The sequence below is a fragment of the Astyanax mexicanus genome, chromosome 11 (genome assembly GCF_023375975.1).
Source record: "Astyanax mexicanus isolate ESR-SI-001 chromosome 11, AstMex3_surface, whole genome shotgun sequence".
Classification (NCBI taxonomy): Eukaryota; Metazoa; Chordata; class Actinopteri; order Characiformes; family Acestrorhamphidae; genus Astyanax; species Astyanax mexicanus.
Window position 1 is genome coordinate 731,200 of NC_064418.1, and position 16,404 is coordinate 747,603.

Consider the following 16,404-nt stretch of genomic DNA (forward strand, 5'->3'; position numbering starts at 1 on the left):
CATCTTTGCAGTAAAGTGAACATGTGCCTTGTCCGTGTAAAAGTGTAGAGAGTAAGCTGCAGGGTTAAATGCTCTAAATGAGAATATTTTTATTTGTAATTTGGGAGAAACCTATAAATAGTAAAATCAGAGAAACTGATTCAGAAACTGTATATGAAAATCTGTCACAGAGAGTCTACAGTATGAGAACAGGATCAAACCGGCCCAAAAAGACGTCAGTACAGTCTGAGACTCCGGACGACGAGCGTCAACAGCCGACGGCTCTAATTTGCCTAGTAATATTTTTGGCTTCTGGGAATTAAATATATAACCTAATTAACTAATCCTATTAATGATCGTACACTGGAGGAGGAGGAAATCAGGATACAGAGCACAGAGCCCTGCTCACACAGAACTGTCACTAAACATATACAAGAACAAGGGGAGGAACAGGGTAGGTGTTTCTAATAAAGTGGCCAGAGTGTAAAAAATAAGGTAAGTGTTCCTAATAAACTGACCATTTGTTGGAAGCATTAGTTTGGAGTTTCTAATAAAGTGGCCAAAGTAAAAAAAACACAAGGTCCAGTAGGTGTTTCTAATAAAGTGGCCAGGGAGTGAAAAAAAAACATAAAAACAGGTGTTTCTAATAAAGTGGCCAGAGAGTAAAACAACATAAGGTAGGTGTTTCTAATAAAGTGGCCAGAGAGTAAAACAACATAAGGTAGGTGTTTCTAATAAAGTGGCCAGAGAGTGAAAAAACACAAAAGTAGGTGTTTCTAATAAAGTGGCCAGAGAGTGAAAAAACACAAAAGTAGGTGTTTCTAATAAAGTGGCCAGGGAGTGGAAAATAACATAAAACAGGTGTTTCTAATAAAGTGGCCATGAAGTAGGTGTTTCTAATAAAGTGGCCAGGGAGTGAAAAAACACAAAAAGTAGGTGTTTCTAATAAAGTGGCCACGAAGTAGGTGTTTCTAATAAAGTGGCCATGAAGTAGGTGTTTCTAATAAAGTGGCCAGGGAGTGAAAAAACACAAAAGTAGGTGTTTCTAATAAAGTGGCCACGAAGTAGGTGTTTCTAATAAAGTGGCCAGAGAGTGAAAAAACACAAAAGTAGGTGTTTCTAATAAAGTGGCCACGAAGTAGGTGTTTCTAATAAAGTGGCCAGAGAGTGAAAAAACACAAAAGTAGGTGTTTCTAATAAAGTGGCCACGAAGTAGGTGTTTCTAATAAAGTGGCCAGAGAGTGAAAAAACACAAAAGTAGGTGTTTCTAATAAAGTGGCCACGAAGTAGGTGTTTCTAATAAAGTGGCCAGAGAGTGAAAAAACACAAAACGTAGGTGTGTCTGATAAAGTGTCCAGTGACTGTAAGCACAGAGGGCTGTAGAGTCAGTAAAGTGATTGTTGATTTAAGATTAGCCTGCGTGTAGAAAGCCTGTCTAAAGGGTTTAGAGCCGGTGTGTTTAATCAAAAACTAGGCTTAGTGTGTGTGTGTGAGTGTGTGAGAGTGTGTGAGTGTGTGAGTGTGTGTGAGAGTGTGTGTGCTCAAAACCCGAGTCCGAGAGCTGATATTCCAGCAGAGGCCTGGAGGCTGTAATGTGTGATTTACGTAACACAAACACAGAGACGCACAGCTTTTCTCACAACACACAGGAAATTCTAACCATCTGCCACAATAAAGTCAATAATTAAGAAAACCTGCCTCCTCATCACACTCGTGTCACTGAGGAGAGACATAGTGGAGAAAACATCTCACACTCACGTCTCCTTTGACGAGGGTCACTGTTCAGCATGTGTTTCAACAGGACACAACAGGACACAACAGGACACAACAGGACATTGAAGATTAATTAGATGCAGTAGGGGCAGCAGAACTTAAAGTGTGTTTATGATGCTGCACATGATGAAACTCTTCCTCTTCCTCATTCTCTGCAGCAGCTAGTAAAAAAAAATATTCAGAAAAACGAGTCGATCAGGAAAAGCACTGTGTCTACATCAACCCGTCAATTAGAATTCATGGCCCCGCCCACCTCGGCTCGGGACCGCCCACAGGCACAGAGCTGTAGCCGGGCAGCGACGTCGTCTCGTCAGATAGGAGATAACTAACAGCACTAGGAACAGCATGCAGTTCATTCCTGTGTTATTTGTGTGAATAACACATCAGTGTTTATATACTTTACCCAGTAATTCAGAGCTAAGAAACAAATGGTTAGAATTAGTCTATGGAGGAAAAACACCAGCCAACTACAATTGAGATAGATAGGTGTTTAGATGTTTAGAAAAGTTCTGTTTACACTAGTTAAAATCCAAAACAATCCACCCCAGGGTTTGTTCCAACTGCCTGGGCAGCTCTGCTGAAACTCAACCAACAAAACTCAGCCCGGGGTGAATTTTTACTTTTAACTAGTGTAAACAGACTATAGGTTTAAATAGGATCTCCGGTGGATTTGGTGTTTTACAGAGACTCTAAAACTAGGTCAGTGGCTGAACTGCACTTAGCAGGGCATTATTACACATGTTATAAAGTAACATATAGCATTGCAAAGACTGTTATTAGTGTAAAAATATCTTCTGTCTTCATTTTATAGACGATATGTTTGAATGTATGAATATTCATGAGCAAGAGCTGAAATCCTATGGCTTCTTGCCCGCACTTCTCCACCGGACTAAAGCAGAGTTATACCAGATCACCAGAGCACTTTTTTTTTCATAAAAAACAGCTCAGATGGCATTCATGCATACTAAAGACACACAACTAGATAAAACGTATAATTAATAAAAAAATGCCCATTTTTTTATACCGCTGTACCAGTGTAATGTTATGTATGTATCTGTGCAATGCAAGGTTGTGCCTCGTGTGCATCAACTTTTAGAAGCAGTGCAGTAAGTTTTATTTTTTTAACTAAATTGTTTTTAACTAATGCTGTTAAAAATTCCAGCAGGAGCTATAGTTATAGCGCCCCCTATCACCCCCTCCCACCCCCAACCTCAGGTGTCGCCTGGGGCCACGCAGCATCACGTGTGAGTGGAATCGCACGGCTTGCATTAAGTCTGAGCTCGTGAATCATTATTCACATCAGATTCCATCATTTCATCTGGGCTGCGGTCCGTGCATGCTCACTCCTGCGCCGCGGTAATGAGAGCGGACCCCCGGGGCCGAGCTTCACAACACACACTCAGATCCATCACTCCACACAAACACAAAGGAGAGAGGATAGCCAAGAACACACGTCATGAAACGTGAACTCTCTCTGTGTGTGTGTGTGTGTGTGTGTGTGTGTGTATAAGTGTGTGTGTTTTGGGTGTGAACTGTACCTATAATAACGTGCATCCTCAGGCTGGTCAGTTTTCTCGCTACCTCATAGCCCAGGCCTCGCGCTCCCCCCGTAACGATCGCCACCCTTCCTGACTGCAGGGGCAAAACTGTGAACGACAAGAAAACAGAGAGTCAACCTGCTGCTTCTTCCCAACTGGAAGATCTAGATCCAGCAGAACCGGTTCTTTATGGATGCACAGTTCTGACTAAAGGTCAATTGTTAACGAGGAAACTTAACACTAAACACTAAATCCACACTTTTATAAACATAAAAGGCTAACAAATATAGTGCATTGTGTAAAACTGTAGAGACTCATCAAAAACAAATAATGGGACTCTAGTGTTAATTCTGCATATGAGCATTTTATTAGTTTAAACAACCAAGAGAACAAGTTCCACATTAGGAAAGGAATAAAGAACTAACTATGCATTCTATGCAACAGTTATACCACTTTTCCACTGCATGGTACCTTCACTACTCAACACACAGTCGATTACTAGCACAGCCCCCCTTGTCCCTGATTGGCTGCAGGATATAGCGTGGTACGGGGGTACGGATGGCTAAAAATGATATAAATTAATCTGAACGGAGCATAAAATATTAGATAGGATTTCAGACTAAAACTAAATAATTCTGATCTGTTTACTTACATAACTGAACTTATACAGTGTATATATGTATATATAATGCAACAATACAATGGAAATGCCATTATACATACGTTAAATGTTTTACACAAACACAACAGACAAAAACTATGCTAAGCTATGCTATGCTAAAAAAATAAATAAAAATAATAATGAATGGGCACGACTTATTAAGGCATGGGAAGGAGATCCTAAGGTGTGGCCACAACTTATTAAGGCATGGGAACAAGATAATTAAGGTGTGGGAACAAGATACTAATGCACGGAAATGAGATAATTAAGGCGCGGGAATGGCCACGACTCTGTGTCTGAGCCAATCAGCTCTTTTACTTTTTAATTATTCAATGTCTCACTGCAAGAGTTTATTATAAAATATCACCATAACTCATTCAAAGATTAAAATAAAAATAAACCAGTTCTCTCTCCTTTTTCTTACTAAAGATTATCCTTAGATTAAAGGAGCTTTGATGTAATACTCAGTTTCTTCATGTGCATTCATTTACATTATCTTGTTCCCAAACCTTAATAAGTCGTGGCCATGCATAGTGGCTTCATATTTATTTACAAAAAAGCAAACTTTGTTATTCTCTGGCTACGAGTTATTGATCTCGTTCCCATGCCTTAATAAGTTGAGGCCACGCATTATTATTATTTTTTTTTTACATGATGTCCCCTTATGGGCTTTTTAGAAGAACAGAGTCTACACTCTAAGAAATATAAGTACAGATTTGTACTTAAAAGAGTACAAAGCTTGTCGCTGGGGCTGTACCTTATATTGAGGCACAAAAAAGTACCTTTCAGTGAAAGTCCTTTTTTGTACCCATGGTTTTTGTGGCATTAAAGATCATAAAGATTATAAACGTTATCATCAACTAAATATGACTCAAAAACTTGATGATCCAAAATTGTCTGGCTTTCAAATAATAAATGTGCAATTAAAATATATATTGTTCATTAGTACAGTGATACAGAATACTGAATGTACCCTTTGGCTGGTTAAATGGTACAAATTTGTACTTATTGCTGTTAGAAATGACTTTGTACTTCAGAGGGAACAAATCTGACCCCGTAAAGACCAATATTGTACCTTTGAGGGTACAATTATAAAGAGTGTACCTTCGAGTACAAAAAAGTACTCATATCGTACCTCTGTTTTTTAGAGTGTAACATACTTCAGTTCCAGTGCATAAAAGAATCTGGATAGACTAAGAAGCTCATTTATTCCTACAGTCTTTTGAAGCTGTTGTTTTCTGAAGTTTAATCAGATTTATTGAGGGGTTTTGAGGTATTTAGGGGGTTTGGATTTTTCTCTCCACCTGTCTGAACCTGATCTACACCTCCCTCAAACCACAGATCCTGCAGCTGAGAGCAGCAGATACCCTGCAGGCATCATTTCTCTCAGAAACAGGTTTAAAGCATGAAGTTATGGATGAGGAGGTTCCGGCTGCACACCTGGACAGGTGAAGGCTCTGTGGAGCAGCTGGTGGAGCAGAACCTTCAGTCCGGTCAGGTAGAGCTTCAGGACGGGGAGGATTTGGCTCAGAATCCACATGCTGACTGCTCTCCTTTAGCTCGCTTCTTCTTTTAGTTCCACACCTGTATTCAGTCAAGCTCCGCCTCCTGCACTGCTATTGGCTATCGACTACACGCCTCCTGCATTGCGATTGGCTGCTATCTCTCACTGAGGAGCGGACTGCCGTTCTGGAGACTGATATGCTTATCAATCTGAAACACCAACCAATGGTAGAGCCGGGGGGCGTGGCTTGTCGGAATACAGGTGTGAAATAAACAAAGCACGCTCCGGCCACACTGTGGACACTGTGTTGCAGTGTTTTCTGCCCCCCATAGCCGGTTTGTGTCAGCGTGGAAACAAACGCCGCGTGTTGATGGTTCCGCTCTCTGTGTCTGGAGTTGATGAACTTCAGAGAAAGAGAAGAAAATTCAGATTTTTGTGAAGAACAGTTTATCTCTCTATAAACTGTCTGACAACCAGAAACAGCTGAAATATTATTCTGTTGAGCTGCAGAGAAACTTATAATCCATCCAAAATCCGTCAGCACCAAAACTGAGAGTTCTGTTCTTCTATTTTTAAATAATTGGTGTGAAATTAATTGTTCTCAATATGAACAAATACAAATCTTTTTTAGGGTATTTGTGTATTTATCGATAAATGTATCTAAAATATTTTTTTCACTTAATATTTCACAGTATTAAAGGCACACTATGCAGCATTCTTCCGTTAATCAATAAATTTCATACACCCTGCTCAAGGTGCATCACGATGCTCACTGCTATCTTACACCTCGCCGAAAGTCTTAATCAGCAACAGAGTTTAGGGATATACTGTATCTACACTGATGGGTGTGGTGGTCTGGAAGTGATGTGTGTTCAGGTACATTTCTGGCGTATTGCTATCTTGGCAACAGAAAATCACAGACGTCCCAAGTCTCTCCCTGATGCCCAAAAGTCAGATAAAATCTACCGGAATCTAAAACGAGTGAACACAAACGTTCACACAGGCGACACAGACTTTTTACCCAATCGGATGTGGGAAAGAGAGGGAGAGGGAGAGAAAGCCACTCCCCTTGTGTGCATATTAACAAAGTGCATGCAAAACAGAGAGAGTTCTGATTGGCCTGTTCTCTGCAAAGAGTCTGTGAGCCAGCCAATCAGTTTTTAGTGTGGGCGGGCAGTGTTTTTTCTTCCCTCCTGGACAGGGTTACATTCAAAAGCATCATGACTTCCACTGAAATTAATTTCACCTCTGACTACTCTAAAGTATATCCATGTCTGGTAAAAGTGAAAAAAAATGAAAGTCTTGATTTTAGCATTGCCCACAGGGGAGTAAATGATTGCAAAAGGCATGTTGAGGTGATATATATATATATATATATATATATATATATATATATATATATATATAATATGTACCAAAACAATTCAACGCAAATTAACCGCTCAATCTTATCAACTACTTAACAATTACCTAAATCCACCTATACACTGAAAAAATTGGGAAATGCATTAAAGAAAACAAGTAAAAATCTGTTGGTTTGAGAAAAATGCAAAAAAAAAAATAATGTCAAAAAGGAGTAATTCTAATTCCTGAATGAAAACAGGGATCATTCGCTGCAGATATTGCTGGAGTCCCCTCTCGCCTGCAGCTATAAGACAGTGTACGTGCTGACATTTCAGTCAATAAACCAGGCATTATTACTAACGCACTCCTGTAACATGTAATAACATGTTTTCTATCCTAATCTCTCCACACCCATCTCCATAAACAAGCGGACCCTCGTAGCGTTTATTCAGAAAGCCGCTCTGCAGTAGATGATGAGGAGATGAGGTGCTACATTAGAAACCCAGTGGTGCTGTGATTCATACTGAAGCACTGGGCCGTCGTCTGACCCACAATCACATGCAGAAATCGCATCATACGCTTCAGCATGAGATTACAGCAGTAAAACAGAGGCTGTGCTCACAGTTTATAATGAACACTGTGCTCTCCGGCTCTTCGGGCCACAGTGAGGATCTGGATCTATGAATGTGAACGGCTGTGGTTCAGAGACTGTTGGTAAAATGCAGAAAAAGACCACAAAACAAGCAGCAAACAAGTCACCACCAATGATCAACCAATCAGAACAAGGAGACAAGTGTCTAATTTCCTGTCATTTACAGTATAATGCAGGTTTACAGCAATATAAGCAGCTTTACTGAGCTTCTCAGTATCTACTGGTCCAAAAGTATCAAAAGAGGTACAGTATAGATCAATTGAGCTTCATTCAACACCTATGTGATGAATTTTCTTTGTTGAGTTAATCATCCAACATCATGGCTAAATACAATCAAATGGTTTTCACAACAATGTTCCACCATCTAGTGTAAGCAAATGAGGCAAACAAGGAAAAACTCCCTGTCATTTGGAAACACTAGATACCACAGAAACCCTGGATACCATGGAAACACTGAATACCACAGAAACACTAGATACCACAAAAACACTGGATACCATGAAAACACTGGATACTACAGAAACATTAAATACCACAGAAATTCTGAATACCACAGAAACCTTAGATCCCATAGAAACACTGGATACCATAGTAACACTGGATACCACAGAAACATTTTTTTTTTCAAAGAAACTGTAAATACCATGGAAACCCCAAATACCATAGGAACACTAAATACCACAGAAACACTGGATATTTTAGACACACTTGATGCCACAGAAACCATATACACCACAGAGACACTAAATACCACAGAAACACTAATATCATAGAAACCATATAAATCTTGAATACCACAGGAACCCTGCATACCAATGGAACACTGGGTACCACAGAATCATTGGGCACCACAAAAACAATGTATATCACAGGAACTGTAATGGAAATCCCAAATACCACAAAAACCTTGTGTTCCACAGAAATGCTGGTTAGGAACACCAGATACCACAGAAACACTGATACCACAGAAACCCTGGGAAACACTAAATGCATTGTAAGGGTTAATGTCCTCAGTGTCCCTCTGTTTCCATTATTTTAGCATCTTCAGTTTTTTTCTCAGCATCTTTTCCCTGGAAATCTCTTATCGAGGAGGATAATAATGGAGCTGTAAAGACAATCAGGTTTACTTCCATTTAGTCGCACCTCCACCACAAACATTCTGATTAGTTGTATCTCATTAGCCGCCGCTGCTGAGTGCTCCTCTTTCACGCCGAGTGGAGTCCGACTCATTATACGATTGTGCTGCATCATAAGTCTGAGAACATCTGCATATTCATCCCTGCTCCTCCGGCCGGCGTTCCTCCGTCTGAGTTTCCTCCACAACAAAAACGCTGCTCTCTCAGAAAAACCCAGAGATACAGAAATACAGTATTTACACTCCTGCTGGATCTGTGAGCCTCTCTGACAGCACTCTGCTCTCTAACTCTCAAACAACTGCAGACGTGCAGGTTTTACTCAAACTCAGCCCAGAGCATCTGCTCAACTTTAAACTGCTTTACCTCCATACTCCAAACATCGTCAGTAAGCCTGTTATTTCCTCACAGTTTGTTTTTTGCGTTTTTAATAAGTTTTTAAGAGTCTTGGTGGATCAGCAGAACAAAAAAAATGACATTGACTTAAAATTCCACAAATTTTTGTTAGAGATGTTTATCATACCAGGCATCTTAAGGCAAAAAATATAACCTGAACCTAGACTTATTTAAGTCATCATGTCATTGAAGTAACATCAGTTTTACTTCAGCTTTGGCAAATTAAGTTCAGTTCACCCTCAACATCAGCATACAACTGATCTAAACAGCTGAGTGAATAGCTGCTGAATTAAACACCTTAAACTCAAGACTTGACTCAGACTCGAGACTGAAGCCTCCACTGAAGCATGCATCCCAAAGACTAAATACTCTACTGATGCACACATCCCAGTAACTATAGACTCTACTGAGACTGAAGGCTAAACTCAGACTGACTTAAACTGCAGATTGCAAACTTGACTTACCCTAGAGATTTAAGACTTGACTCACTCAAAAGACTAATGAGACATAAGACTCAACTTAGCTCATATCTCTGAGACTAAAAACTCAGTTTTAAGACTCAATTCAGACTTTTACTGTTGAGACTGAGTAATAACTGAGTGAACAGCTGCTTAATTACATAACTTATGGTTGCCTTTTAGAGGTTATATATTTCTTCATAAAATAAGTGATCATTGGTGGATTATAATAAAAAACTTAGTCAGTAAAGGAGATTCTGTATATCTACATTTAAAGACAAAACAAAGCTCTGTTTCAGGCTCCCATTGATGCGCTACTGACGCGCTAAAGGACATGGCTGTGGCCTTAAGTTCACAATTACAGAACCTTTCTGTAGGGGGTGGGGGAGGAGGTGCTGATTGAAATTTGTAGGCTATGATGCAGGGGTCACCTTGCCCCAGCAGCCGGGCAGGCTTATCGTTAGCGCTTATCGTCAGAACTGGGAGCTTGTTAGCGCGCCGCCAATGACGTTACTGGTAATTACTCTTCCCTAAAACCATTCCCAATGTGTCAAGTGTGTGTAGCAGGGGTGTAACTACTGATGTGTTTAAAGCAGGGGGTCACATTGGTGCAGGAGGACCTACAACCCGTCCTCGTAATATATTTTAATGGACAAACAGATTCTTAACAGCATTTTCATCACCACCAGGTACAAAGTCCTGAAGTCCTGAATCCTGTTTATTCCCCTCTTACTTAGGATTTGGCTCATCTATTGAAGTTTTGGATAAATTACAACAGACAATCCTAATTTGTTTATTATTTCTTATGCATTTTATGATTTCTAATTTTTAAAACTCTTAAAAGAGCAATTTGAGACTTATGCTAACCATGTACTAGATGACTTCAAATGATTCTAAAAAGGCTTTTAATAGACTAAAATCTGAAACACTCTCACATCTAAAGACAAGTTACAGACTAAGATTTTGTCAAGACTGGGGATTTTGCAGGGTCACTATTTGCAAGTTTACAACTAGATTTAGATTTTCTGAGATTATTATTATATATTTTTTTATTATTATTATAAATGGGAAGACACTTTAAAGAGACACTCCTGCTCACTCCACAGCTCCACCAGTTTCTCCTCCTTTTCTACACTCGTGGTTTCCGAGACATCGCTGGAGCCTCATCCACGTCCAGTTCCGCAAAACGTTCCCACGCTCGCCTTGCAACTTCCTGTAGCTCTTCTCCTATTGGTTGATGATGTTGTTCACATCACTATTTGCGAGACTTTAGACTCAAACTTCCATTTAAAGACTTAATTCAAACTCGCTAACATAACTTGAGACTTAACTTGGACTCACACTAAAAGAATTCAAGATTCAGACTGGCACCACAAAGATTCAAGCCTGGACTCTCCTAAGAAACTGCAGAAAATGAGAAATGTCTGAACAAAAAAGATGCAGAGCTTTCAGACCTCAAATAATTCAAAGAAAACAAGTTCATATTCATAAAGTTTTAAGAGTTCAGAAATAATCAATATTTGGTGGAATAATCCTGGTTGTTTTTAATCACAGTTTTTTTTTCATGCATCTTGGCATCATGTTCTCCTCCACCAGTCTTACACACTGCTTTTCGATAACTTTATGCTGCTTTACTCCTGGTGCAAAAATTCAAGCAGAAGTCAGCATGCTTTGATGGTTTGATTGTTTGGAGGTGTTAATTTTTTTCCAGAACTGTATATATATATATATATATATATACAGTGAGTAACGATGCTGTTCCAGGCCTCTTGGCATGACATTGTAATGTTTGGTGGCAGAAAAGACGGAATGTGAAAGATGTAACAGTGCCCTAGTTAAAGCGTCTGTGTCTTGGTCTCTGTTCCCCGACTCCCTCGTCTTTTACAGCCTTTGAAATGCGTCTGGCGAAACACAAAAGCCGCAGCGTTCCCCCGCGTGCCTCTCCGCGTCTACGAGTGACACGGCATGTCCGGGGGAAGCCGTCGAACAGCCTTAATCTCCCGTCTTCCATCAAATCAAATCTGAATTACGGAAATTGCCCCGAGCAGCCCGATCGGAACGGAACTTTACATAACGCGGGTGACTCACGGCGTCTATTTATACCGCCCCCTTTCCTTAGGTATCTGCTCGGCTGACTTTATCATATTCCCCGTGTCACACGGCCGCCGGAGAATCGGTCTGACAGCCGAACGCTCCGCTTCCAATTCCTCCCAGGAGGACCTTCCTGGCCCACTTTTCCACGACCGCCTCTCTATTACTGTTCCAGGAGTTCAATCGCCCTTCTGCCTGAAACCTGCCTCCTCCATCCAACTGGGACAGGCACTCAAACACAGGAGCCTACAGACAAAACACACACACACACACTGTGGCTGTTCACTCGCCACGGTTCTGGCATGCGTCCTAATGGAAACACTTCAGTGAAAAAGCCCCGCAGGGATTTGGGGACGGCGGGGGATTACGGACACGTTCACATGAACATGCAACACCATGTAACATTAGTTCATCATAAAGGATTAAAGCATGCGCTTATTGTGTTTCCAGTGTCTCACGCTGAAGCCATCAGTGAGACTCTTTCTCTGTTACGCTTTATTGCCACTTTATAAGAAACACCTCCTTTGCAGCTCTAGCTTGAGTGTGTTGGACAGTTAGAGACGACTGAAGGTTGAGGTCTGTTGAGGCGCAGCGGGTCGAGAGGAAGCTGCATCAATGCAGATATGATTTTGTTCACCATAAGAGCAAAGCTAAGAAATTCAAACTTTAAATCTGGACTTCAGAAAGCACTCCTGTGTTTTTGTGGACATGTAGATTTAAAATACGTATCATGTAAGTGTTTTTGTCTAGACAATAGTAATGATTGCAATAAACAATGTTGCTGTCATTTTAATGCATTTTTATGACACTAACATAATAATGCATGAAAATCCTTATAGTAATAGAGTAATGAGCTTTTCATTTTTTCTGAATATTCAGACATTGTTGTTTTAAAATACATTTAAAAAAACATCCTAAATAAAGATATATATCATAGTTAGACAGTTAGAGACGTTAAATCTGGACTTCAAAAAGCACTCCTGTGTTTTTGTGGACATGTAGCACCTTAACAGACCAGGACTTTTGTCAATTGTCTGCCTGACATCACACCACTAAATTCAGGATTTCTATTCAAGCATTACATAAAAAGCTTTCATGTTTGATAAGGAACATTACTACTGAAAATCATAATTGTAATTCTCATAGAAAATATAGAAAAATAGTCAAGTAAATCCGATAATGTCAAAACGTAATGAATAAAATCGTAAAATTGTCTCTTTCCTGAGCTTCATTTCAAAATCAATATTTTCCTGAATACAAATCAAACAGTTCATGTCCTCCCAACCTTTAGTTTCCTTAAGTTTGTCTAGTTTTAGGTCTATTCTCAAACCTGCAGAATTTGGGTTTGATTCCTGATTGATTTCTGTTACTGATCTGGAATTAATATTAAGTGGAGTAGAGCTTCTCCAAGCTTCTCCAAGAGTCCTGTAAGAGATTTTAAACCCTCACATTTACAGTGTAAATAAATGATTATAAAATAAACAATGTCACTGTCATTGTAATACATTAAAATGTTTATGACACTGATTTAATATTAATAATAAAATAGCATAATATTGCATGCAGACCCTTATATTAATAGAGTAATGAGCTTTGAATTATTAAGAATATTCAGACATTGTTGGATGTTGGATACTACTTTATTAATTGGTGTATTTATTTCATTTTCTTTATTTTTCACAGGCTAAAAAATAATGAATGGGACGCAACAACCTTTAAATGTTGGTGTTTGTAGAAACGTCTGCTCTAGACCTTTAACAGTGGTCAGTTTCTGGATATTTTTGGATGGTGGACTCACCCTGGGGTACGTATATCTGTGGGAACACTGCCATTCCTAAAAATCTCGTACCAGTGCTACACACTGTAGTGATGCTAACCTAATAATATGGATTTATGGTGGTGTTTTTCCAAAGAGGCTGACAAACTGTGATCAGGTACTCTTAAACAGTGCATCTACACGCTGGACTGATAGGGTCAGGGTACTTCATAAATCTGCCAAATAGTATGTACCTAATAAACTATGAACTCAGTAGTTAGTGAGATATAGTGCATCATGGCCGGAGCACTAAATGCACCAGGATGAATAGTTGTGGGTGAGTCTGACACTGCTATGAGACACAGTTCCTCTCCGGCACTAATGACCACAATCCATTAGCTCCAGCTACAGGTACAGTTCATGCTACAGGTCCACAGTCCTCTTTTAGCCTGTGATGATGACTGACAATTTATCATCTGTGAGCAGAAACAGCAGCAGCATGTTCAGCAAAGCAGACCGTCATTGGGTCATTTGCCTGGATGACCGGGGAGAATACCGGCTGTCACTCAAAGTGACAGGTATCCTGTCTTTGCTCTGAAAGGAAACCACACCAGGGATCAAGAGGAGACTGTAGGAAGCACTGCCCAGGATTAGGATGCCATTTTTCATCCCTCTGTAGGTCACTGAACTCTTTATAAAGCATCTCTGAAAGCATTTGGTTCTTTGACAGAACTGGAGAAAACGGCATCCTGAAAGAATGAAAATTTTGGCCCCAGATGATGTAAAGCAGCATTGGCTAAAACTTGCATGGCTTATAACTTGTACTCGGAAACTGGAGAGTTGGAAAAAGTGGCAACTGACAATTCCTACATTATACTCAGCAAATGGGGTGTTTAACACAAGCACCTCGGGCTAATTGACGTATTATACTTAGCAACCGGGGTTTTAACACAAGCGCCTTGGGCTAATTGATGTATTATACTCAGCAACCGGGGTTTTAACACAAGCGCCTTGGGCTAATTGTTTTATTATATTCAGCAGACAGTGTTTTAACACAAGGGACTCAGGCTGATTGTCGTATTTTTTACTCCGCAACCGGGGTCTTAACACAAGCGCCTCGGGCTGATTGATGTATTATACTCAGCAACCGGGGTTTTAACACAAGCAACTTGGGCTGAATAACGTATTACACTGAGCAACCAGGGTTTTAATACAAGCAACTCAGGCTGATTGATGTACTGTATTATAGTCAGCAATTGGGGTTTTAACACAAGCGACTCGGGCTGATTGTTGTATTATACTCAGCAACCGGGGTGTTGACACAAACCATATGGATTAATTGTCGTATTATACTCAGCACAAGCAACCGGGGTTTTAACACAAGTGCCTTGGACTAATTGTTGTATTTTTAACTCAACATCTGGGATGTTTACACAAGCCATGTGGATTAATTGCCGTATTCTACTATGCAACCTAGATTTTCACCAAGCATTTGGGCCAGAATTGGACCAAGACTCAAACCTGAGTCATGTTAATGCAACACAAGCTTGGCATATTCAAGTTTTCAACATGGAAATGGCTCAAATTTTAATTTGTCCTATCCAAGCAAGGTGTTATCCACACTGCAGATCACAATTCTAATTCTTATTCTTATTCTTCGGACCCCCAACCGGCACCAGTGATGATGCAACGAAGCGATGATGACCATACCCTAGCTGTCATTGACTTTTACATGCATCTTTCCACCAGGCTTCACAGAATGCATTACTCCTCCACTGCAGTGGTGATATTTGCATAGCGCCCTTGACTTGCCCTTCACAACCCAATATATTTCTAGTACCTTTCACCAACAACCCAGCTTAACCCAACGTCCTTGGATGGATGTCTATACGTACGGTGCATACTTTTGCGCAGAGGTCAGGAGGGCAATCGCGTGAACCCCGACCATGTGGACGAGCAGTGAGCACTGAGCAGTGAGCGCTGTGTAGTGAGTAGTGACTGGGGTTCTCACTTATTGTTCCCACTTATTCATGATTCAAGATCTTCTGCTGCATGGGAATCCTCAGCTCTCGCACAATAGCATCACAAAGCTTTCTGCAGGGGAAAAAGAAAACAAAGAAAGAAAAGGAAAAAAGAAAGTGCACCGCGGGCGCCAGTCCAGTGCGTTTCCCCCCTGATCGAACCCAGCAACCCAGAGCATGCATCAGTCATGCAGCGATGGAGAGAGATCTTACAGAGTTACAGAGGAGTAAAAAGTAAAAAATGGAACGTCATGCAACATCTGCAGGTCAGGTTTCCTAAACAGCGCAGTGAGGATGACCCTCAGAGTCGTGCACAAGGAATCGGCAACATGTTGCGGTGGGAATAAACCTGTAGACCTTTCCAATGCATCTTTTCTTCTCCTGCCTTGTCTTGCACAGCATGCACAGCGAGACTTATCTGCAAGACCTGTCTGCGAGTCCTGTCATCACTCAGGAGACACACATGCATGCACTGTTTTTGCACGTGTAGAGCAAAAAAAAAAAAAAAAAAAAGCATGAAGGGCACGGGGATGCACGGGATGCATGCACTTACCGGGGTCACCCTGAGTCTTCCGCAGCTGGCGCAAGGGGTTCCCCGCCGGTTCCTCGTCTCCGGCTTCACCCTAAACCCACGACCCCCCTCCACGCCGACTCCTCAGATGCCGTGGTCGCAGTCCACGTCCCTGCATATGTACCATAGGATGACGTAGAGGATGAGGAGGATGGCGAAGATGAAGAGCGCAACGAGCACAGCTTTGGTGACCGGGGAGATGAACGAGTGCATGGCAGCGGGAGAGAGACGGAGGGAGAGTGGAGGGGGGGGAGGAAGCGCATACAGCTGCGGCTGCTGGAGCTGCGGCTGCGGCTGCTGCTGCTTCTGCTGCTGGTGGTGGTGGTGTCTCTGAGCAGCGGAGAGAGAGAGGAGCGCGAGAGGATCCAGCAGAGAAAGAGAGAAAGAGAGAGAGAGCGCGAGAGGGAGGGAGAGAGTGAGTGAAAGGCTCCCACGGTGGGGGGTTGGGGAGGGTTTTAAGTGGAGTGATGAGAGAGAAAAAGGACTTGTTGATATTCAGAAGCTCGCGTGCCGTTATCACCATCAAC

General features: G+C 41.1%; 1 protein-coding gene and 1 long non-coding RNA gene across 3 annotated transcripts in view; both read right to left on the minus strand.

The window, feature by feature from the left end:
* The window catches only part of LOC111191271 (dehydrogenase/reductase SDR family member on chromosome X), a 50,627-nt gene extending 34,359 nt beyond the window's left edge, over positions 1 to 16,268 (minus strand). The window contains exons 1-2 of one of the 2 annotated variants that reach the window (XM_022665647.2): positions 15,860 to 16,268; positions 3,291 to 3,398 (exon numbers count right to left, since the gene is read on the minus strand). In XM_022665647.2, the coding sequence (XP_022521368.1) occupies positions 3,291 to 3,306 (16 nt within the window). In that variant the 5' untranslated portion in view covers positions 3,307 to 3,398; positions 15,860 to 16,268. Of the gene's footprint in view, positions 1 to 3,290; positions 3,399 to 5,391; positions 6,015 to 15,859 lie in introns of those variants that run through there. The other variant, XM_022665646.2, reaches the window with a different exon arrangement.
* Positions 1 to 16,404, minus strand: part of LOC125805019 (uncharacterized) — a 62,818-nt gene that overhangs the window by 40,064 nt on the left and 6,350 nt on the right. The window lies entirely within an intron of this gene.